General features: G+C 44.5%; 1 protein-coding gene across 1 annotated transcript; it reads left to right on the top strand.

Moving 5' to 3' along the window:
• The first annotated feature begins 1,829 nt into the window (after positions 1-1,829).
• LOC147109662 (EEF1A lysine methyltransferase 3-like) lies at positions 1,830-18,307 on the top strand. Its single transcript, XM_086002344.1, has 3 exons — positions 1,830-2,063; positions 9,856-9,967; positions 17,907-18,307. The coding sequence occupies exons 1-3, from the start codon at positions 1,932-1,934 to the stop codon at positions 18,305-18,307; spliced, it is 645 nt and encodes a 214-aa protein (XP_085858470.1). The 5' UTR covers positions 1,830-1,931.
• Positions 18,308-24,643: the final 6,336 nt, after the last annotated feature.

The following is a 24,643-nucleotide window of genomic DNA, read 5'->3' as shown; positions in this document are numbered from 1 at the left end:
GGAGGGCCACATTTCAGCGGGGATAAAGTCTGTGGGCATCATTTCTCGGGTTTGGAAAGTGCCTGGTGTGTAGGCGGAACACAAATTGTCTGAAATTTAACCCGATGAAACTGCTATCAGCAAAACCAATACGTTTTCACCAACGTATTTTAAAGACATTTGTATTCGCTGCAAAACAAACATCGAACAACCACAGTAATTAATATAATCTCTTAAGAAAACCATTTAACCCCCAAAATGGGTAGGTTTGGGTCAGGTGAGAAGTTAAAATCTAAAAAATTTCAAACCGGCCTCGAACCGGCCCACTGCCGGTTTTAATAGCGGTGAGCGACCAATGCATTCTCAGGAGCTGGGTCCTCCATAAAAGCTTTGAAGGAGGTTTGGTGCCTCCTTTTTAACAAGATATTTATTTCTAACCCATTCTGGTCGGGATTCCCGGGCCTCATGAAACCCGGCAGGTAAATAGAGATGAGAAGGGCCAGATTCGTAAGGTAAGTGCCTAACTGGGTTATCCCCGGTGAACTGGCCAATACTTATCCCTCGACCAACATAACAACAAAAGATTATCTGGTCAGTATCACATTGCTGTTGGTGGGACTTTCTGTGCACAAATTGGCTGCCGCATTTCCCATATTACAGCAGTGACTCAGTACAGGGCCTTGGTGAGACCACACCTTGAGTACTGTGCACAGTTTTGGTCTCCTTATTTAAGGAAGGATATACTTGCCTTGGAGGCGGTGCACTGAAGGTTCACTAGATTGATTCCTGAGATGAGAGGGCTTTCCTATGATGAGAGATTGTGTAGAATGGGCCTATACTCTCTGGAGTTTAGAAGAATGAGAGGTAATCTCTTTGAAACATACAAGATGCTGAAGGGGATTTGCAGGGTAAATGCTGAGAGGTTGTTTCCCCTGGCTGGAGTGTCTAGAACTAGGGGGCATAGTCTCAGGATAAGGGGTAGGCCATTTAAGACCGAGATGAGGAGGAATTTCTTCACTCAGAGGGTTGTGAATCTCAGGAATTCTCTGCCCGAGAGGACTGTGAATGCTGAGCCTTTGATTATATTCAATGCTGAGGTGCAATGATTTTTGGACTCTAGTGGAATCAAGGGATATAGAGATCTGGCAGGAAAGTGGTGTTGAGGTCGGTGATCAGCCATGATCTTATTGAATGGCAGAGCAGGCTCTAGGAGCCATATGGCCCACTCCTGCTCCAATTCTTATGTTCTTATGTTCTTAATGACTCCACTTCAACAGTACTTCATTGGCTTTGAGACTTCCGGTGGTCGTTAAAGGCGCTATATAAATGCCAGTCTTTCTTTAACAGCCTTAAAAACGGTCCTTTAGTTGAATCTATCTCGGTCTCTCTAAATATTTCTATTTAATTTCCTCGGTTTACAAATTATACTCTCGCCCCCTCACTCAATTTCAGATCAACTTCTCTTGTTCTTTCTCTCCTGTACTTTGGGTTTGGCTACTTTCCCTCCCGCCCTCTACACCTGCTCCTTGTCCCTCAGCAGCCCCATGAGCACCACACGGGGACCTGGAGTGCGAAGCTGACCAATAGATAAAGGTTTGTTTATGTATGTAATGGTGTCTCCACTTAAACAGCGCTGCTCCTTGTTGGGTTCAACGGGCACTGTTGGGTTTATGCAGAATCTGGTGAATTCTTTTATTTAACAGTTGTATCCATTTTATAGTAAAAGGAGCTCTCCTGTGCTTTGCTGTGGGTCTTCCTGTGATAGTCTGAGATTTAAAACACAATTAAATGTCGCGCTGCCTTTCTACATTACAGGTTTCTTTAACGTCTTTCTTTAATCCGAGATAAAATCTTGGAGTGGACACGTGGGGCTGAAACTGACAGAAATCCACATCCGGGACCGGAAGGAATCTTCTTGGAGATCGAAGAGAGTCTGTTTGAAATCAGAGAGAATGAGCAGCACCGAGGATGAGAATCTCCCCAAGGAGTTGGAGGAGAAGGAGTATGAGTTTAGTGGACACCCTTTAAAGATCACGATGTTTAAAGGAGCTTTCTTAGGCGTTTCTGCTTTTGTCTGGGGACCTGTAAGTCTAGTGGTCTTTTACAAATGTCTTGTTCGGGGTTAAAAGTAAACTCCCGACGTATTTATCGTTGCAGTTTTGGCTACACTCGCATGGATTGGAAGCGGGTGTAGGTAGGTGCATATCTCCAGAGTCAGCTCCCGGTCTGATTCCGAAACAGAATGGTACCAGCCCCTGAATGGAGAGTGATGTCCCAACTCTTGGCTTGGCAACGCGGATCTCCTGGGCGCTGTGTAGTAATGATTTAATCTGGGATTTCTAAACTGGCTTCCTTGCGATCTGAGTGTACACATCTTAGACCCCACAACTCCTTGTTAGTACGTACCTTTTTACAGTAACGCTGTGCTCTAGATTTCTGAAGGATTTCCATATGTCTGATCAACCCGAAGGCGGGCGTGTCATCGTCTGTATCAGAGCGTTGGCGGCATAATTACTATTTACACGATTTACTTGAAAAGCAAAAAAATATCTGCTCAGTTTAGGGCACACGATAAACAATAGGCACGAAACAATAAGATTGCTTTTATTTATATAGCGCCTTGCAGGATCAAAGGACACCGCAATGCGATCTCCAAGTGGTGAAATACCTTTGAAGCGTTGACATTGTTGTTATGTAGGGAAACCGGGCAGGCCCCACAGACAGCAATGTGATAAAAGGCCAGCTAAGTGTTCGTGGTGATGGCTGAAGGATAAATGTTGGTCAGGACAACGCCTCTGCTTTTCATTGAATGGCGTCATGCAACCGTTTGCATCCGCTAGAGAGAGCGGGCGTTGAACGTCTCATCCGAAATCTGGCCTCTGGCTCTCCGCAGCGGCCCTCGGTCCTGTATTGAAGGGTCTCGCTGAATTTCGTTCTCAAGTCCTCATAAGAACATAACAAATAGGAGCAGGAGTAGGCAATACGGCCCCTCGAGCCTGCTCCGCCATTCAATAAGATCATGGCTGATCATCGACCTCAACTCCATTTTCCCGCCCGATCTCCATATCCCTTGAATCTCCTAGAGTCCAAAAATCTACCAATTTCTGACTTGAATATACTCAGAGACTCAGCATTCACAGCCATCTGAGGCAGAACATTCCAAAGATTCACAACCCTCTGAGTGAAAACCTTCCTCCTCATCTCGGTCTTAAATGGCCTACTCCTTATCCTGAGACTATGCCCCCTAGTTCTAGACACTCCAGCCAGGGGAAACAACCTCTCAGCATCTACCCTGTCAATCCCCTTCAGAATCTTCTATGTTTCAATGAGATCACTTCTCATTTTTCTAAACTCCAGAGAGTATAGACCCATTCTACACAATCTCTCATCGTAGTACAGCCCTCTCATCTCAGGAATCAATCTAGTGAATCTTCATTGTAACGCCTCCAAGGCAAATATATCCTTCCTTAGATAAGGAGACCAAAACTGTGCACAGTACTCCAGGTGTGGTCTCACCAAGGCCCTGTACAATTGCAGCAAGACTTCCTTACTCTTATACTCCAACCCCCTTGCAACATGCCAGTTGCCTACCTTATTGCTTGCTGTACCTGAATGCCAGCTTTCTGTGTTTCTCTGAACACCAACATTTGAAAATTTCTCTCCATTTAAAGAATATGCTGTTTTTCTATTCTCCCTATCAAAGTGAATAACCTCACATTTCCCTACATTATACTCCATCTGCCACCTTACTGTCCACTCACTTAGTCTATCTATATCCCTTTGCAGACTTTTGTTCTCCTCACAGCTTACTGTCCCACCTAGCTTTGTATCGTCAGCAAACTTGGATACATTACACTCACTCCCTTCATCTAGGTCATTAACATAGATTGTAAATAGCTGAGGCCCCAAGATGGATCCTTGCGGCACCCCACTAGTTACTGCCTGCCAACCTGAAAAAGATTTGTTTAATCCTACTCTCTGTTTTCTGTCTGTTAACCAATCCTCAATCCATGCTACTATATTACCCCAACCCCATGAGTCCTAATCTTCTATAATAACCTTTTATGTGGCAGCTTATTGAATGCCTTTTGGAAACCAGCAAAGGATGACTACAAAAGCAATAATGAGGGAGAAGCTAGATTGTGAAAGTAAACTAGCAAAAAATATAAAAGCAGAGAGTAAGAGCTTCTACAGGTATATAAAAAGGAAGAGAGTAGCTAAAGTAAACTTTGGTCCCTCAGAGGATAAGACTGGGGAATTAATAATGGGAAGCAGCAGAGACTTTGAACAAATATTTTGTAGCGGTCTTTACGGTAGAATACACCAACAGCATCCCAATAATAATTGATAATCAAGGGGCTATACTGAGGGAGGAACTTAGAACAATGACTATAACTAGAGAAAAAGTACTAGTTAAACTAATGGGACAAAAGGCTGACAAGTCCCTGGACCTGATGGCCTGCATCCTAGGGTCTCAAAAGATGTGGCTGCAGAGATAGTGGATGCGTTGATTGTAATCTACCAAAATTTCCTAGGTTCTGGAGAGGTCCCAGCAGATTGGAAAACCGCAAATGTAACGCCCCTATTCAGGAAAGGAGGGATGCAGAAAGCAGGAAACTATAGGCCAGTTTGCCCAACGTCTGTCATTTGGAAAATGCTGGAATCCATTATTAAGGAAGTAATAGCAGGACAGTTGGAATATTATAATACAATCAAACAGTGTCAACATGGTTATGTGAAAGGGAAATCGTGTTTGGCAAATTTACTAGAGCTCTTTGAGAATGTAACGAGCAGAGTGGACAAAGGGGAACCAGTAGATGTAGTGTATTTGGATTTCCAGAAGGCATTCGATAAGGTGACACATAAAGGTTACTGCACAAGATAAGAGCTCACAGGGTTGGGGTAATATATTAGCATGGATAGAGGATTGGCTAACTAACATAAAACAGAGAGTCGGGATAAATGGGTCATTTTCAGGTTGGCAAACTGTAACAAGTGCGGTGCCACGTGGACCAGTGCTGGGGCCTCAACTACTTACAATATATATTAATGACTTGGATGAAGGGACTGTGAGTTCTGTAGCCAAATTTGCTTATGATACAAAGATAGGTGGGAAATCAAGTTGTGAGGAGGACACAAGTCTGCAAAGGGATGCAGATACGTTAAGTGAGTGGGCAAAGATTTGGCAGATGGAGTATAATGTGGGATAATGTGAGATTATCCAGTTTGGTAGCAAAAATAAAAAAGTAAATTATTATTTAAATAGAGAGAGACTACAAAATGCTGCGGTGCAGTGGGATCTGTGGGTCCTCGGAGAGGAAACACAAAACGTTAGGGAAGTCTTGCTACAACTGTACAGGGTGCAGGCCGGACCACACCTGGAGTACTGCGTGTAGTTTTGGTTTCCTTATTTAAGGAGGGATATACTTGCATTGGAGGCAGATCAGAGAATGTTCACAAGGTTAATTCCTGAGATGTAGGGGTTGTCTTATGAAGAAAGGTTGAGCAGGTTGGGCCTATGTGCATTGGAGTTTAGAAGAATGAGAGGTGATCTTATTGAAACATATAAGATTCTGAGGGGGCTTCACAGGTTAATGTAGGGAGGATGTTACCCCTCGTGGAGGAATCTAGAACTAGGGAGCATAGTTTTAGGATAAGGGGTCGCCCATTTAAGATGGAGATGAGGAGGATTTTCTTCACTCAGAGGGTCGTGAATCTTTGGAATTCTCTACCCCAGAGAGCTGTGGAGGTGGAGCCATTGAATGTATTCAAGGCAGAGATAGACATATATTTGAGCTACAGGGGAATCAAGGGTTATGGGGAGCGGGCGGGCAAGTGGCGTGGAGGCCAAGATCATATCAGCCATGATCTCATTGAATGGCAGGGCAGGCTCTAGAGGCCAAATGGCCTATTCCTGCTCCTATTTCTTATGTTCTTATGAAATCCAAATATACTACATCCACTGATTCCTCTTTATCTACCCTGCTAGTTACATCCTCAAAAAACTCTAACAAATTTGTGAAACACGATTTCCGTTTTATAAAACCATGTTGACTCTGCCTAATCATGTTATGATTTTCTAAGTGCCCTGATACTACCACTTCCTTAACAATGGATTCCAGCATTTTCCTGACGACTGATGTCAGGCTAACTTGCCTGTAGTTCCCTGTTTTCTCTCCCTCCTTTCTTGAACACCAGTGTTACATTTGCGATCTTCCAATCTGCTGGGACCATTCTAGAATCTAGGGAACCTTGGAAACTCAAAACCAGTGTATCCACTATCTCTTCAGTGACCTCTTTCAGATCTGTAGGATATTGGCCGTCAGGTCCAGGGGACTTGTCAGCTTTTTGTCCCATTAGTTTCTCTAGTACATTTTCTCCACTTAAATTAATTACCTGAAGTTCCTCACCCTCATTAGACCCTTCGTTCCCCACCATTTTTGGTATGCTTTTTGTGTCTTCTGCTGTGAAGACAGATACAATATATTTGTTTAACGTTTCTGCCATTTCATTATTCCCCATAATAATTTAGTTCCCAACATTGGTCACCTTGCATCCACATCTCTGTACTGGCTATTAGATCACGCCTATGTATCTCTATTCGTGCCACTAGTTCATCTATCTTGTTATGAATGCTTCACGCATTCAGATAAAGAGCCTTTAATTTAATTTTTTTACTATTATTCCTTGTTTTGACCTTATTCTCTGCTGCACTGCTAATTTTAAACTCTCAGTCCCTTCCTGTCACACTCTGCTTAATTTTACCCAAATTGCTACATTGCTCTACTGCCTTGACCTTTCTCTTTGGATTTCTGAATTTTCCTTCTCCTGACACCTCACCCCCTTTTTTAGTTTATAGCCCTAACTACAGCCCTAGTTATTCAATTCACCAGGACACTGGTCCCAGTCTGGTTTAACTGAAGTCCATCCCGAAGGAACAGCTCCCTCTTTCCCCAGTACTGGTGCCAGTGCCCCTTGAATTGAATCCCCTTCTTCCCACACCACGCTTTGAGCCACTCATTTAACGCTCTGATCTGTTTGACCCTATGGCAATTTGCGCGTGGCTCAGGTAGTAAGCCAAAGATTATTACCCTTGAGGTTCTGCTTATTAATTTAGACCCTAGCACCTGAAGCTCCCTCAGCAGAACCTCATTCTCAGTTCTATCTATGTCGTTGGCTCCTATATGGACCACAACAACTGGATCCTCCCCTCCCAATCCAGGTTCTTCTCCAGCCGCGAGGAGAAACATAGAAACATAGAAGATAGGAGCAGGAGTAGGCCATTCGGCCCCTTGAGACTGCTCTGCCATTCAATGAGATGATGGCTAAGCATCCAAACTCAGTACCCTGCCCCTGCCTTCTCCCAATATCCCTTGATCCCTTTAGTTAAAAAATATATCTAACTCCTTCTTGAATATATTTAATGAATTGGCCTCAACTGCCTTCTGTGGTAGAGAATTCCGCAGGTTGGCCACTCTCTGGGTGAAGAAATTCCTCCTCATCTTTGTCCTAAATGGCTAACCCCTTATCTTTAGACTGTGACCCCTGTTTGGACTCCCCTGCCACCGGGAACATCCTTCCTGCATCTAGTCTGTCAAGACCTGTTAGAATTTTATAAGTTTCAATGAGATCCCCTCTCATTCTTCTAAACTCCAGGAGAACTCCTTAACCCTGGCACCGGGCAGGCAACACAGCCTTTGGGACTCTCTTTCACGGCTGCAGAGAATAATATCTATCCCCCTGACTATACTGTCCCCTACTACTACCACATTCCTTCCTTCTCCCCCTACTCGGAAGGCCTCCTGTATCATGGTGCCTGGGTAGTTTGCCCATCCTCCCTGCAGTCCTGTTCCTCATCCATACAGGTAGAAAGTACCTCGTACCTGTTGGACCAGATCCAGGGCTGAGGCTCTGCCATCATTACATATCTGAGAACCCATACCTTGCTGACTCGCAGTCACACCCGCCTGCCCCTGACCACTGATGAACTCTAAATGCTACTTGTCCTAAAGGGTGTGACTGCCCCCTGGAACAAAGTGTCCAGGTAACTCTCCCCCTCCCTGGTGCATCGCAATATCTGCAGCTCATACTCCAGCTCAACAATTGTGAGCCGAATTTCCTCGAGTTGCAGACACTTACTGCAGATGTGGTTGCTCAGGATTGCGATGCTCTCCACAAACTCCCACATGCTGCAGTTATAACACTCCACCTGCCCTGCCATCTCTAACCTTGTTTTATTTATTAATTAATTAGTTAAAGCTTTTATTCAATCGATATTGCAGTTTTATTGTTTGATTATTTTAGCTAGTTTATGTTATTAATTTAATAAGTACTAGCCAGTTACAAATTCTCAGCTTTCAATTTAACCCCCTTCCCTAAATTAGAGAGCAAAAAAGCGGTAATACTCACCAACCAATCACCTACCAGCTCTCCTGTGAAGTCACTCTGAGTTTTTTGTTGTTTTTGAATCGGAGCCTCAGCGCTGCCACTGCTATAATTCAGGTCCGCTCTCGGGCCGCTCTTTATCCTCTCGTCACTGCCGCTACTTTAATTCAGGTCCACTCTCGGCCGCTCTTTATCCTCTCGCCACTGCCATTGCTTTAATTCGGGTCCGCTCTCGGGCCGCTCTTTATCTTCTCTCAGCTGCCACTGCTTTAATTCAGGTCCACTCTCGGGCCGCTCTTTATCCTCTCGCCACTGCCACTGCTTTAATTCAGGTCCGCTCTCGGCCGCTCTTTATCCTCTCGCCACTGCCGCTGCTTTAATTCAGGTCCGCTCTCGGGCCGCTCTTTATTCTCTCACCGCTCCCGCTGCTTTAATTCAGGTCCGCTCTTGGCCGCTCTTTATCCTCTCGCCGCTGCCGCTGCTTTAATTCAGGTCCGCTCTCGGCCGCTCTTTATCCTCTCTCAGCTGCCACTGCTTTAATTCAGGTCCGCTCTCGGCCGCTCTTTATCCTCTCACCGCTGCCGCTGCTTTAATTCAGGTCCACTCTCAGCCGCTCTTTATCCTCTCACCGCTGCCACTGCTTTAATTCAGGTCCGCTCTCCGGCCGCTCTTTATCCTCTCTCCGCTGCCGCTGCTTTAATTCAGCTCCGCTCTCGGCCGCTCTTTATCCGCTCTCCATTGCCGCTGCTTAGTGACACTTTCAGTGGGATATTAACCAGAATCCTTCTGACTCACTGACCAGAGGGTTTTACCTTGGTGGCCAAGGCTGCCAGCAAATAAGCCACTTTTGCCACCGAGTATATAAAGCCAATTAAAGGGGCAGCCCGCAATGACCACTTTCCTTCAGTAGAAAGTAACCTTTTGATGTTGAATGACACAAATAGTCCAACACGCTGTCGACCAGCGATGTCTTTCATTCCACTAGATCACGTCAGGTGAACTGTGTGCCATTGACGGCAGTGTCCTGCTTCTACTGTTCTTTCGCTGCACATTCAGAGTCTACTTCCATCGCCTCAGACCGGCAATACAGGATAACTGCAGTCTAACTCTTTATCTGGAAACTCTAATTGCTCTTTCCTCGGACACCCACACTGTTCTCACAGTGAACACAGCTGTGAAAGATGGATATATTATTTGTAAATACCTAAGGGGACGAGTGGCGATAGTCGGATTGGATCACTTCGCTTTCCATTATATATTTCTCCTTTCCTTGATTCTGCGTAGATCCAATCCCGACTAAACTTGAGAGGTTGGGAAGAGGACCTGCTTGCAGGACTCTGTCGAGTTCGCTCTGACCTTCCAACACGAAGGCGCCTCATTGGTTTTTTTAACAATTTCCGCACCAATCATCCTTCCCTCCCTCTTCCAACATTGTCCTCGTGCATTGTGCACCTTGTAAATCATTATCTTTACATGAGTGTGTTTTTTCAGGGTCTTGTCCTTTGTCAGTACTTTCACGATGAGAAGATTAATTTTACTGGGAAGAAGGTGCTTAAAGTGGGATCTGGCACTGGGATTGTGGGCATTTTAGCGATGCTGCTGGGTAAGTTAATTCTGCAGTCATTATTCATAGTATTTATCCCTCTACTTACTAATTAAAGCGCATATCCCTATAGTTATATTTCATGCACCTTACTACAATAGTTAATGCTCACAATACCTACCCACTTATTTGCTATTCGTAGTGCTTAACATTCCACATATTGTTCATAGAGCTTACCCCTCGAGTTACTGTATTAATCTATAGGTACAGATATAGAGCTGATCGCAATACTTACTATTATTCGTGCATATCCCTATAGTTACCTTTCATAGTGCTTACTCCTACAGTAATTATTTGTAGTACATTGCGCTTTAACAACTATTCGTAGTTGTTACTCCTATTCTTATTATTCATCTTTTTTCCTCTCTAATTATTTTGCGAACTGCATACTTCCCCTTCAAGATGTTTTCCCATAGAGTGACAATTAGGAATACCGGAACAGGAGTAGGTCAGTTAGCCCTCGAGTCTGTTCCTCCGTTCAATTAGATCACGGCTGATCTATATTTTAACACCAATAATCCGCATTGGTTCCATAGCTCTTAATATCCTTGCCTAAGCAAAATCTATCAATCTCAGTTTTGAAATTTTTAATTGACCCCTGGCCTCAACCCGCTATTGGGGGAGCGAATTGTAGATCTCCACTAGCATCCTTGTGAAGAATTGCTTTCTGACATCATCCCTGAACGCCCTAGCTCTCAGTCTAAGGTCGTGCCCTTTGGTCTGGTTTCCTCCACCAGAACAAATAAATTACCTCTATCTACCCTATCCAATTCTTTAATGCTAACACCTCAATTAGCTCACCCCTTAATCTTCATACTCAGGGGAATACAAGACTAGTCTATGTACCCTGTCCTCATAATGTAACACTGGCATTATCCTGGTGAATCTGTGCTGTACCCTCTCCAAGGCCTGTATACGCTTCCTGAGGTGCGGTTCCCAGAATGGAATGCAGTGCTCCAGGAGCTGTCTAACCAGAGCTTTATACAACTCAGGCATAACGTCTACCCCTTTGTGTTTCAATCCTCTTGAGATACAGGATAACATTCCACTCGCCAGTTAAATAATTTTTTATACCTGTCCTCCACTTTTTAGTGATTTCTGTGTATGGACCACTGAATCACTCTGCTCTTCCACAGTTCCCAGCTTCTTATCATTTATAAAATACTCTGATCTATCTTTCATAGGTCCAAAGTGGCCTCAGATTTCCCCACGTTGAAATCCATTTTCCACAGTTCTGCACTCATTAAATCTATCAATGCCCCTTTGCTACTTTCTCCTCCCTTTAAACTATTTGTTTTCAGGAAAGGTGGGAAAGATTTTTAAACTCTTGTCTTGTTCCACCTTTGTGAACTCAGTGGATCTCCACACTCAGCAGCATTACCACAGGATTCAAGCTGATCAGCATAGACATTGGAGGGATTCAAGAAATCCGGCACTCGTGTTGCCACAGTAACAAGAGAAACGATGCAAAAATATTACTCTATAATGTCCCGGGAAGCATTCACTGGACGATTGTTGATGTTTAATGCTCAAATCTACGTAAATATTAAGTCCAGACGGCAGAGAAAGGATCCAATCCGGGAATCTGCCAATAGGGTAGTATTTGAAGTTGCTGATAAATTGATGCTCCGGCACTGGATGTCACTAGCACCTTCACTCATTGCTGCACCGAACCCTAATCCATGGGACGTCATCTGAGTTAAATATTGTTGCGCCAAATCTATCTAACCGGCTGGTTTCAGATTACGAATATATTGATCGGTTGTTTCAATTATGTTATGAATTTTCCACGCAGCACTCAATAGTACTCAATATATGCTTGTTCAAAAGTTATATTCATGAAAAAGTACTTACAGGAACGCGGGTGCAAGTTCTCAATATGTTTCTGTCCATTTTATTCTATTTTCTTGATAAGAATCATTGGATTAGCCAAGACTAAGGCATTACTCGTGCTTAAAAGCTGGGCATCTATTTTTTATGTACCGAACAAGAATTCTCTATAAATGCCAGTGGAATTGCGGAGTTAAGTTACCTACCGCAGTACTCACTTTCTGTCTTCAAAGGACACACTTAGGCTCAATCGGCTTGAGCCGGCCTGCAATGGCAGACTGATGAACTCTAATATTATAACACTCTCTGTAAAGTGCTCACCGGCCTGATTATTTCCACATGATCAGACGCTGGAGAAAATTCTTGCTAAAATAACGCGACGGTTGCTTGCCCAACAGACTAACAGCGGCATTAAAAGGAAACCGACAGGTGCGATTAGAGAAGGATTGCTGCTCCCTGTCATATTTTTAAATGGAATATGATTTTTCAAAGATCTGATTTCACTTGATCTTGTGAAACCTGCATTGCAGCCAACGCGTGTAGAGCAGGCGCGCGTTGGGTGATCTCAATTTCCCGAATCCGGTTCAGGACATGTGCTTCGAACTCGATGGGTCATTCTGCTTCTGACTGGCTCAAGGGCCTTCGCACCGAATTGCCCAGATAGTTTCTGTGGTGTATGTAACCTGTTCCACCTTAAGAGAACTTAAGCCTGTTCCACCTTAAGAGATGTACTACTTTCTCTGGCTGCTGTATACGTAATACCGGTGGTGACCACACCGGTATATAAGCACTGTGTAGTAATATTGTATTCAATATAGTCCCGACCTCCAACCAGTAAAGACCTGTTGAATTTACTCTCTTAGTCTGTGTAGTAATTATCACTATAACACACAGACTTAACAGTGGCGACGAGTCCGATTCTTACCCTGCGGCAGTTATTTCCACGGCGGTTTTGTCCACAGACAGGACGTCGAAGAGAGGTTTCCACCCTCATCACCCTACTGGAAGACACGTCGAGCGGCAGGCATTGAGAAACCGGAGTGCAGAAGACATCCTGACCTCAAAGCCTCCATCAGCGACTGTCAGCTTTCTTCTTCTACCTCGGTGGTGGGTAAGCCGGGCAGCGACGCGACAGAAAGTCAACCGCGTTGGCTGTACAGACGGGGCTGGGAAGACGGAGGAATAAGGGTGGTGAGATCGATCGCGACCGGAGATAAGGGCCGGGCCGCTTTCGAGCGAGAGGCGCAGTGCGGGGACGTCGATCGCGACCGGAGATAAGGGCCGCATTCGGGCAAAAAGGCGCAGCGTCTGGGGAAACTGAAGGCGCGAGAGCCGTGGTGAAGCGGAGACAGCGTCGGGGGATGGTTGAAGACCGCCAAGCGCGGAAAAACCGCCATTTTGTGGGCAGAGGACGACGACAAAGAGCGGGAAGCCGCCATCTTGGATAACATAAAAATACAATAAATTGCAACGATGCCTAAACATGGGAACATTAATACCTTTGATAGTGACATCGAAGATTGGGCCATGTATGTAGAACGCATACAAAATTATTGTAAGGCAAATAAAATTCCTGATGCAGATAAAGCACTAACATTATTAAATTTAATGGGTGCGAAGACATACGGGCAATTGAAACACCTGTTATCACCAGATGAACCGGCGGATAAGACGTTCGATGAGATTGTTACTGTCCTGAAAAATCATCTAAACCCCACGCCGCTGATGCTAGCGGAATGATTTACATTTTACGACAGAAGGCAGCTGCAGAATGAAAGCAATGCTGAATATTTGATGGAATTACGTAAGCTAGCAAAATAGTGTCAGTTTGGAACGGGACTGACAGAGGCACTACGAGATAAATTTGTGTGTGGTTTATTTAAACAGGATACACAAAAGCGACTGCTCGAGGAGAATGAGCTGACGCTTGAGAAGGCGGTCACTATGGCAGCAACACACGAAGCCGCAGCGAGAGGCATGGCAGTAATGCAGCTACGGTCACCGGAACTCGGTACAAACAAATTGGGTTTGAGTTCTGTCAAATGTTATCGTTGTGGAAAGACAACGCACGATCAGAACCAGTGTTGGTTTAAAAACCAAGAATGCAGAACGTGTGGCAGGCTTGGCCACATAGCTAAAGTATGCTGGTCAGGAAAGAAGACCAGCAACAAAAAGTCACCGCAAGGAAAATAGGCAAAGGTACACAAGGTGACAAAGAACAGTTTGACCGAACAGAAGTCAGATTCAGACGCTAGCAGTAATGAACTGGATAGCTTAAGAGTACACAACGTTGGTAAGGATGCAGATCTCCAGACAATTTGGGTCACTCTTCAGATAGCAGGAGTCCAAGTAAAAATGGAATTGGATACTGGATCGGCATTGACGGTCATGAATAAGAAAAATTACAGAAGGTTATTCCAACATATTCCCCTACAGGATACGGAGATTATATTGAAAACATACACGGGGCAAAGAATGTGCCCCATCGGAAAAATAGAGGTAGAAGTGGTCCACAAGGGCGAAGAAAGCCAAGTAATGGACTTATATGTGCTACCTGAAGGAGGTCCACCACTACTAGGGCGGGACTGGATTAGGAAAATGAATATGGACTGGCACTCCTTGAAGGCACTAACGGTAGATTCCGGGGAAACAGATGTCAAACCTAAACGATTGTCCAGAATATTGGATGATGCTAAAGAGGTGTTCCAGCAGGGACTGGGAACACTGAGAGGAATTACGGCAAACATCAAGATTGATGAACATGCACAACCAAAATTTTTTTAAGCCAGACTGGTACCCTATGCAATACGACCTACTGTTGAAGCGGAACTGGAAGCACTAGAACGTTCAGGTGTACTGTCTAAGGTAGATTGGAGTGAGTGGGCTACGCCCATTGTTCCCGTTATGAAACGTCCTGCGAGCAACAAGCCAGGAGATCCAGGGAAGGTTCGCATCTGTGGAGATTTCAAAATCACCGTTAATCCGGTGCTTCACACGGTGCAGTATCCGCTTCCACGGATTGAGGATATTTTCGCTTCATTGTCTGGCGGGAAACACTTCACCAAGATAGACCTGGCGCAGGCATACTTGCAGATGGAGGTTGAGGAAGAGACATGCCAATACCTCACGATCAACACGCATCGAGGGTTGTACCGGTACAATAGGCTGGTTTTTGGAGTGGCATCGGCTCCAGCAATTTGGCAGAGGGCCATGGAGCAGGTATTACAGGGAATTCCAGGCACACAATGTTACCTGGACGATATTCTGATCACAGGTGATGGTGATGAACAACATCTCGCAAACTTGGAACTGGTGCTCAACAGACTGAAAGAGTATGGACTTAGAGTAAATCGGCAGAAATGTGAGTTCTTCCAGAAGCGGATCTCGTACTGTGGCCATGTCATTGACCGGGAGGGGCTTCATAAGTCTCCTGACAAGATTGAGGCCGTTGTAAAGGCTCCCACTCTGGAGAATGTCTCTCAGCTGAGGTCGTTTCTAGGATTAATTAACTATTACCATAAATTTCTGCCAAATCTATCCACGGTACTGCACCCGTTAAACACTCTTTTACAGAAAGGGGTACCATGGGAATGGGGCGAAAACTGTAAGAAGGCATTTCACAAAAGCAAAGAATTGATCACCTCAGAGGAAGTGTTGGCTCACTTCAACCCGACACTGCCTATTCAGTTGGCTTGTGATGCTTCCCCATATGGTATTGGGGCAGTACTCTCACACAAGTTGCCAAATGGCATGGAAAGGCCAGTCGCGTTTGCATCCAGATCATTGACCTCCGCTGAGCGCAACTATGCGCAGATCGATAGGGAGGCTCTTAGCCTTGTATGGGGAGTGAAGAAGTTTAATCATTACCTGCAGGGCCAAAAATTCACACTTCTGACAGACCATCAACCGTTGCTATCCATTTTTAACCCTAAGAAGGGTGTTTCGGTGATGAGAGCGCAGCGTCTCCAGAGATGGTCTCTTTTCCTAGGGGCAGATCAATATCAAATAGAATTCAAAGGTACGAAACAGCATGGCAATGCTGATGGGCTGTTGCGCCTGCCACTACCTGAAGAAGAAGACACAATGAAAGTTGACCCTGTTGAGTTATTTCATTCGACCATCATCGAGTGTTTACCAGTCACCAATGCAAGTATTGAAAGAGGAACCAGGAACGACCCGACACTGTCCAGAGTCTACGAGGTGACAGTGAAAGGATGGGCAACACGGGGTGATCCTCTGTTACCGGCATTTTCGGCAAGGCGAGACCAGCTGTCCGTCTGCCATGGTACCTTGATGTACGGGACAAGAGTGATTATTCCTCCCAAGTTAAGGGAAAGAGTTTTAAACGAACTGCATGAAGGTCATCTGGGGGAAGTTAAAATGAAAAGTCTTGCTAGGGCTTATGTATGGTGGCCGGGTATTGACCAACAGATTGAGGAGTTAACGAAAAGCTGCGCTGGGTGCCAAAAAGTGCAAAATGCACCTCCGATAGCACCGCTACACCCATGGGAATGGCCTTCAGCCCCATGGCAATGCATACACATTGACTTTGCTGGTCCATTCATGGACTCCATGTTCCTAATTGCGGTGGACGCACATTCCAAATGGCCAGAAGTCATCAAGATGAATACCACTACTTCAGAAAAGACAATTGCGGTGTTAAGAACAATATTCGCAAGGAATGGATTGCCAGAACAGATCTGTTCGGACAACGGACCACAGTTTGTATCGGAAGAATTCCGACAATTCTTAAAGAAGAATGGAGTAAAACATTATACCTCTGCCCCATATCATCCGGCGACAAACGGGTTGGCTGAAAGATTTGTCCAGACATTCAAAAAGGCAATTAAGGCCATGAACGATGATCAGATTCTGCTGCAACACAAGGTCGACAAGTTCCTGATGTCATATCGAAACGCCGATCATGCAGTGACTAACCAAAGTCCTGCCATGATGTTTTATAACAGGAGGTTGCGGTCCAAGTTGGACTTGTTAAAACCAAATGTGCGGAGGGAAGTGGAAAACAAACAGTTTCGGCATATTAGCAACAAGACCACTCAAACTTTCGACGTAGGACAACCAGTGTTGGCAAGGGGCTATGGAAACGAAAAATGGCAGTCCGGAACAATTCGGGCCAGACAAGGACCTCTGATGTACACAGTAGATATTGGTCATAATGTGATAAGGCGTCATGCGGATCAACTGGTAGAGTCAAGAGCAAGGGTCGAACCTGTTAAGTCTGTGTGTTCTAGTTATTGTTAATAAGAATCACTGCACACAGACCACAAGAGTAAATTCAACAGGTCTTTACTAGTCGGAGGTCAGGCTGAACTGCCCAATAAATCATTACACAGCACTTATATACCGGTGTGGTCACTCCGGTATTACAGTATACAGCAGCCAAGATAAAGTAGTGCATCTCTTAAAATAGTTCTCTTAAAGGTGGAACGGTTACATACACCACAGAACCCATGGTTGTGACAGAGACAACTGTGGAAGACGTTAATGAACCTGAAGCATCTACCTCAGCAGGGAATGTACTTGATGATGATGACACCCAATACATTGGAAACCAAATAGAGGAGGCACCTCAACAACAAGAATCAGAGCCTACTGAGAGGCGTTATCCAAGCCGCATCAGAAAGCCTCCTGAGAGACTGAACCTTTGAACTGTTATACCTGAAGTTATATATGTATATATGTTATTATGTTATGTTAAATGGGGATATGACTGTTAAGCTAAAAAGGGAGGATTGTGGTGTATGTAACCTGTTCAACCTTAAGAGAACTTAAGCCTGTTCCACCTTAAGAGATGTACTACTTTCTCTGGCTGCTGTATACGTAATACCGGTGGTGACCACACCGATATATAAGCACTGTGTAGTAATATTGTATTCAATATAGTCCCGACCTCCAACCAGTAAAGACCTGTTGAATTTACTCTCTTAGTCTGTGTAGTAATTATCACTATAACACACAGACTTAACAGTTTCCTTTTCTTTACAGAATTCTACTTTAGTTCTCTTCCCGTGACCAGAATGTATGTTGCAACTCCTGCTACCGGGGAAACGATGGGATAATTATGTTGTTATTTTATTCTTTTTGCCAGGTGGCGATGTCACCATGACGGACAGACCGGACATTTTGCAGCAAATAGAATACAACGTCTCTGGTAACATTCCAGTCAGCTCCAGACCCTGTTCAAAGGTCTGTGCCCTTACTTGGGGTAACGATCAGGGAAACTTTCCAGCCGACTATGATTTCATCCTGGGGTCGGACATTGTGTACAGCCCATCGCAATTTCCAAGTCTTTTACAGACGCTGCTGCATCTCTGTAACGAAAACACCACAATTTACCTGTCTTCTAATGTGAAGTACAGAGAGGGGGCCGCTAAATTCCACAATGAGTTGCTGCCCGAGCAGTTTAACAGCAAGCTCATTCATACAAGCGGCAATAACTGTATTTACAATGTGACCAAAAAGTCCCAGGCGACGAGCAATAGTTCCTGATGCAGAGGCGGAGTGACAACGGTTTATTTTTCACTTTACATCGTTGTGGGATCTCGCCAGGTTTACCAAACTTTTTCAAAAGTCAGTTTGAATACAAATCTTGAGTTTTACCCTCTTGTCTCCTCCTTTTCCAAGATCCTTCCCTGGCTCACCCAAACATTGGTGATTTATACTGACAGATTACATTACCATATGCGCTTGCCCTTAGAGTAGGGCAAGAATTAATGGTTCATCCAGCGTTTATATACGTGAAAGCCCTTCAAGGAGTTACTTTGAGGCGTTACTTTTCCGGCCACCCAGAAACTCACATACTCACCCCATGGACAGGCACAGAGTTTAAATGTTAACGTTATTGAGTCACAGTAAAAATATTAGATCTCAGGGTAGAAGTCATTCGGTTCGCTATCAGTGATGAACGTGTTTCTGCTTCTTAATTACAATAGGCTTAACTCCTTAAAATAAATGGGCTAAACCCCTCGTTAAATATCGCAAAAGGGAATTTCATACGGGCAGCAATTTATTTGTTATCAATATTGTCAAGGGCATATTAACCCTCCAATATTTATTCAATTCTGGACATTCACTGAACAAATAAATTTCAAATTGCTTCAGTTTCGATTATTTCAATTTTGTTCCCTTTGTGGATGTTTCCAACAGTCATCGCCCCTGATCTCCAATGGCTCCGCCCAGCTCCTCCGTCTCTGGCCTTAAATGCAGCGCTCACATTTCCTCCATGGCGAATTCTTATTGCAAGATGCTGGGTTTACAGGTGCCGAGCTCTCAGGTACCCCCACCAGCTGTTATGGCAGGGATTCCATCTCTCTGGCTTAAATAGGGGCCGATTACTGTTAATTCCCGTGAATTACAACCCTCACGCTATAACCTGCTGATTTACCCGCTTGGATTTATGGCAGCTTGAATAAACTGAGTGAAGTTGCAACTGAAAAGCCAATCCGATGCCTGCAATAAAGCTGCGCAGGTTAATCCGCTAACGATAGGTTTAACGAACGGAAATCCGATATTTCTTCATAGTAGTGCTGCACAGTGAGCATGCGCCTGGTGGCTTTGCTTCTCAGTTCCTTTGCTGAACCCTGGGGAATCGCAATGTCGCGGGTTTAACTCTACAAAGGCGAACCTTCTGCTTTTTTGCAAATAGACCGGTGTTAAAATTATAATTTGCGGCCCTTTCTATTTATTGGACAAGTATCATTAGCTCCAGTCTATACATTTCCCAACTATTGGAACTCTTTATTTTTCATTTAGAGAAGTAAATCACAACACCACACTGTGTTCGCAGTGAAAGCTTTTGGTCTATAACACAGTACAATTCAGTTGTGCCTCAGATGTTGGAAATACGTGAACAGCTCCTGTCTGGTGTATATTCATTATGTCTATAATGTTAATTACTTTGTACCACAAGAAATAAAAAGGCAGTAAAGCTTGAACTTGTTCCAGTTCTTGAATGGAACTGGTAGTGCAGAATAAATAATCACTGCTTTGCTTTAATTTTTCCAATACAAGGTGACTTAAGATAGAACTACTGTATAGCAAAACATAAATAATGATTAATTACGTTTTTCAGCATACAGCCTGATATCACAAAGTGTGGATCACTTTTTGCATGCCCTTACAAACATAGAAACATAGAAACTTAGAAGATAGGAACAGGAGTAGGCCATTCGGCCCCTCGAGCCTGCTCCGCCATTCAATGCGATCATGGCTGATCATCCAAATTCAGTACCCGGTCCCTGCTTTCTCCCCATACCCCATGATCCCTTTAGCCTTAAGATGGTTAACATGGTTAACCTGCATTTATACAGCTTCTTTAACATAGTAAAACATCCCAAGGCACTTCACAGGGGTATTATCAAACAAAGTTTTACACCGAGCCACATAAGGAGATATTAAGACAGGTAACCAAAAGCTTAAAGGAGGAAAGAGAGGTAGAGAGGTGGAAAGGTTTATGAATCATGAACCTACCGGAATTTCATAAAAGCTCATCTGGTTCACGAATGCCCTTTAGAGAAGCAAACCTGCTGTCTCTACCCAGTCTGGCCTAGATGAGACTCCAGACCCGCAGCAATGTCGTTGACTCTTAACTGCCCTCTGAAATGGCCGAGCAAGCTACTCATATAGATCAAACTGCTGCAACAAAGTATAAGAATATAACGGGACTGAAAGCTTGGTATTGATCTAGGCATGCGATTCGGACACGACACAGGCACACCCAGACCAGTCGACCCTGCAAAGTCCTTCTCACTAACAACTGGGAACTTGTGCCAAAATTGCTAGAGTTGTCCCACAGACTAGTCAAGCAACAGCCTGACATAGTCATACTCACAGAATCATTCCTATAAACCAACTTCACAGACTTCTCCATCACCATCCCTGGGTATGTCCTGTCCCACTAGCAGGACAGACTCACCAGAGGTGGTGGCACAGTATATAGTCTGGAGGGAGTGGCCCTTGGAGTCCTCAACATTGACTCTGGATCCCATGATGTCTCATGGAATCAGGTTAATCACGGACAAGGAAACTACCTGCTGATTACCACCTATCACAATACCTCAGCTGATGAATCAGTACTCCTCCAACAAGTAACAAGCACTGAGGGTAGCAAGGGCACAGAATGCGCTCTGAGTGGCGGACTTTAATATCCATCATTAAGAGTGGCTCGGTAGCACCACTACTGACCGAGCCCTGAAGGACATAGCGTCCAGACTAGGCTTGTGACACGTGATGAGATAAACAACACGAGGGGAAAAAGCTTACTTGACAGTGCCCTCACCAATCTACCTGTCGCAGATGCATCTATCCATGACTTAAGATAGAACTACTGTATAGCAAAACATAAATAATGATAAATTACGTTTTTCAGCATACAGCCTGATAACACAAAGTGTGGATCACTTTTTGCATGCCCACCGCACAGTCCTTGTGGAGACGAAGTCCAACCTTTACACTGAGGATAGACTCCATCGTGTTGTATGACACTACCGCCATGCCAAATGGGATAAATTCAGAACAGGTTTAGCATCTCAAAACTGGGCATCCATGACGTTCAGTGGGCCATCCGCAGCAGCAGAACTGTATTCCACCACAATCTGTAAACTTATGGCCCAGCATATCCCTCACTCTACCATTACCATCAAGCCAGGTGACCAACCCTGGCTCAGTGAGGAGTGTAGAAGTGCAAGCCAGGAGCAGCACCAGGCATACCTGAAATTGAGGTGCCAACCTGGGGAAGCTACAACACTGAAGGAGCTCATGCACCATTGTGCCTGTGCCGGCTGTTTGAAAGTGCTATCCAAATTAGTCCCACTCCCCTGCTTTTTCCCCATAACCCTTCAATTTTTCCTTTTCAAGTATATAATCAATTCCCTTTTGACAGGTACTATTTGATCTGGTCCACCACCCTTTCAGGCATCATAACAAAAATATCTCCTCATTTTCCCCCTGCTTCTTTTCCCAATTGCCTTAAGTCTGTGTCCTCTGGTTACCGACCCCCCTGCCAGTGGAAATAGTTTCTCCCCCAGCTACTCTGTCATAAGTACAGAAGAACACAAGAAATAGGAGAAGGAATAGACTACTTGGCCTCTCGAGCCTGCTCCGCCATTCAATAAGATCATGGCTGATCTTGGGCTCAAAGCCACTTCCCCGCTCACTCTCCATAATCTTTCACTCCCTTATCTTGCAAAATCTGTCTATCGCCACCTTAAATGTATTTAATGACCCAGCCTCCACGGCTCTCTGTGGCAGAGAATTCCACAGATTTACAACCCTCTGAGAGAAGAAATTCCTCCTCATCTCAGTTCTAAAAGGGCTACCCTTTTTTCAAAAACTGTGCCCCCGCATTCTAGATTTCCCCATGAGGGGAAACATCCTCTCTGCATCTACCTTGTCGAGCCCCCTCAGTATCTTATATGTTTCAATAAGATCACCTCTCATTCTTCTAAATTCCAATGAGTATAGGCCCAGCCTGCTCAACCTTTCCTCCTTTCCTCATAAGTTAACCCTCTCATCTCTGGAATTAACCCAGTGAATCGTCTCTGAACTGCCTCCAATGTAAGTATCCCCTTCCTTAAATAAGGAGGCCAAAACTGTACGCGCTACTCGAGGTGTGGTCTCACCAGTACCCTGTACAGTTGTAGCAGGACTTCCCTGCTTTTATACTCCAACCCCCTTGCAATAAAGGCCAAAATTCCATTTGCCTTTTTGATACTTGCTGTACCTGCATGCTAACTTTTCGTGTTTCATGCACAAGGACCCCCAGGTCGCTCTGAGCTGTAGCATTTTGTAATCTCTCTCCATTTAAATAATAATTTGCTTTTTTATTTTTCCTGCAAAAGTGTATAGCCTCGCACTTTCCCACATTAAACTCCATCCGCCGAATGTTTGCCCACTCACTTAGCCTGTCTATATCCCTTTGCAGGTTCTTTGAGTCCTCTGCACAACTTGCTTCCCCACCCATCTTTGTATCATCCGCAGACTTGGCTACATTACACTCGGTCCCTTCATCCAAGTCATTAAAGTAGATTGTAAATAGTTGAGGCTCGAGCGCCGATCCCTGTGGCACCCCACTGGTTACCATTTGCCAACTGGAAAATGACCCATTTATCCCGACTCTCTGCTTTCTGTTAGTTAGCCAATTCTCTATCCATGCTAATATATTACCCCCAATTCCATGAGCTCTTATCTTATGCAGTGACCTTTTATATGGCACCTTACCAAATGCCTTCTGGAAATCCAAATACACCACATACACGGGTTCACCTTTTCCCACCCTGCTCGTTACCTCCTCAAAGAACTCCAGCAAATTTGTTAAACATGATTTCCCTTTCAGAAACCCATGCTGGCTCTGCTTGACTTCATTCTGATTTTCCAAATGCCGTGCTACTGCTTCCTTAATGAAGGATTCCAGTATTTTCCCAACGACAGATGTTAGGCTAACTGGTCTATAGTTCCCTGCTTTCTGCCTCCCTCCTTTCTTAAATAGGGGTGTTAAATTTCTGGTTTTCCAATCCACTGGGACCTCTCCAGAGTCCAGGGAATTTTGGTATATTGTAACCAATGCATCCACTATCTCTGCAGCCACTTCTTTTAAGACCCTGGGATGCAGGCCATCTAATCCAGGGGACTTGTCATCTTTTAGTCCAGTTATTTTACCAAGTACTATCTCCTTAGTGATAGTGATTGTCAATAGTTCCCCCCTCCCTGTGGCCCCTAGATTATCCATTATTGGGATGTTGTTAGTGTCTTCTACCATGAAGACAGATACAAAATATTTGTTCAGAGTCTCTGCCATTTCCCCGTTCCCCATTATTAATTCCCCAGTCTCATCCTCTAAGGGACCAACGTTTACTTTAGCTACCCTCTACCCTGTCAAAACCCCTCATAATTTTAAATAGCTCTATCTAATCTCCCCTTAACCTTCTATGCTCGAAGGAGAACAATCCTAGCTTCTTAAGCTCTCCACATAACTGAAGTCCCTTATCCTTATTAATATTATAGTAATTATCCTGTGCACCCTCGCCAAGGCTTTGACATCCTTCCTAAACTGCGGTGCCCAGAATTGGACACAATATTCCAGCTGAGGCCTAACCAGTGATTTATAAAGTTTCAGCATAACTTCCTTACTATTGTACACTGTGCCTCTATTTATAAATCTCAGGATTCAGTATTTCTTTAACAGCGTTATCGACTTGTTTTGCCACCTTCAAGGAAATCCAACAAATGAATCAAGTATAAGCCCGCCTCCCCACTCCGTCTGTCCAGGATTGCCTCATGCCCCTCAAGATGCTCCCTTATGTTATCCTTCATAATACTTTCAAACACTGTTTACTGCCGATCACTTCATATCCATTGTTAGCGGTAGCAAAAGATAAGCTGTTACATCAGAACATTTCAGAATATGTTCACCGGCATTACAGCCACTTTCAATGACTGGGATGTGCAGCTGCATCGAACAAAATGATCACAGGTATTTGTGGGACGTTGAATTGGTAAATCCCAAGTGAACACTTCATTGGCCAAGAACAAATTGGACACACGCACTGTGGAACCTTAGAAGCTGGAACAACACGTGCTGCAAGCACAGAACGCCCACTGAAGGGAACAGCATTTCGTGACCTCAATGTGAAAAGTTGCGCAATGCCTCGCGTCACTCACAAAATGACAACCGTACAAACTGCGAGGCGTGACGTCAATATACGACGGACCATTCGGTCGCTTTTCCTGATAAATCGAGTCATTTGTTCAAGAAACTGACATTACATAGCTGAAGTAGAATGAGCATGGAACCCTGCGTGATAAGGAGAATGCTGATTTTTCGCTCTC

Source organism: Somniosus microcephalus, chromosome 12, assembly GCF_052327205.1.
Source record: "Somniosus microcephalus isolate GS21.2 chromosome 12, FLI_Smic_1.0, whole genome shotgun sequence".
Lineage (NCBI taxonomy): Eukaryota > Metazoa > Chordata > Chondrichthyes > Squaliformes > Somniosidae > Somniosus > Somniosus microcephalus.
The sequence above is the reverse complement of the archived record's forward strand: the minus strand, read 5'-3'. Positions and strand labels throughout refer to the sequence as shown.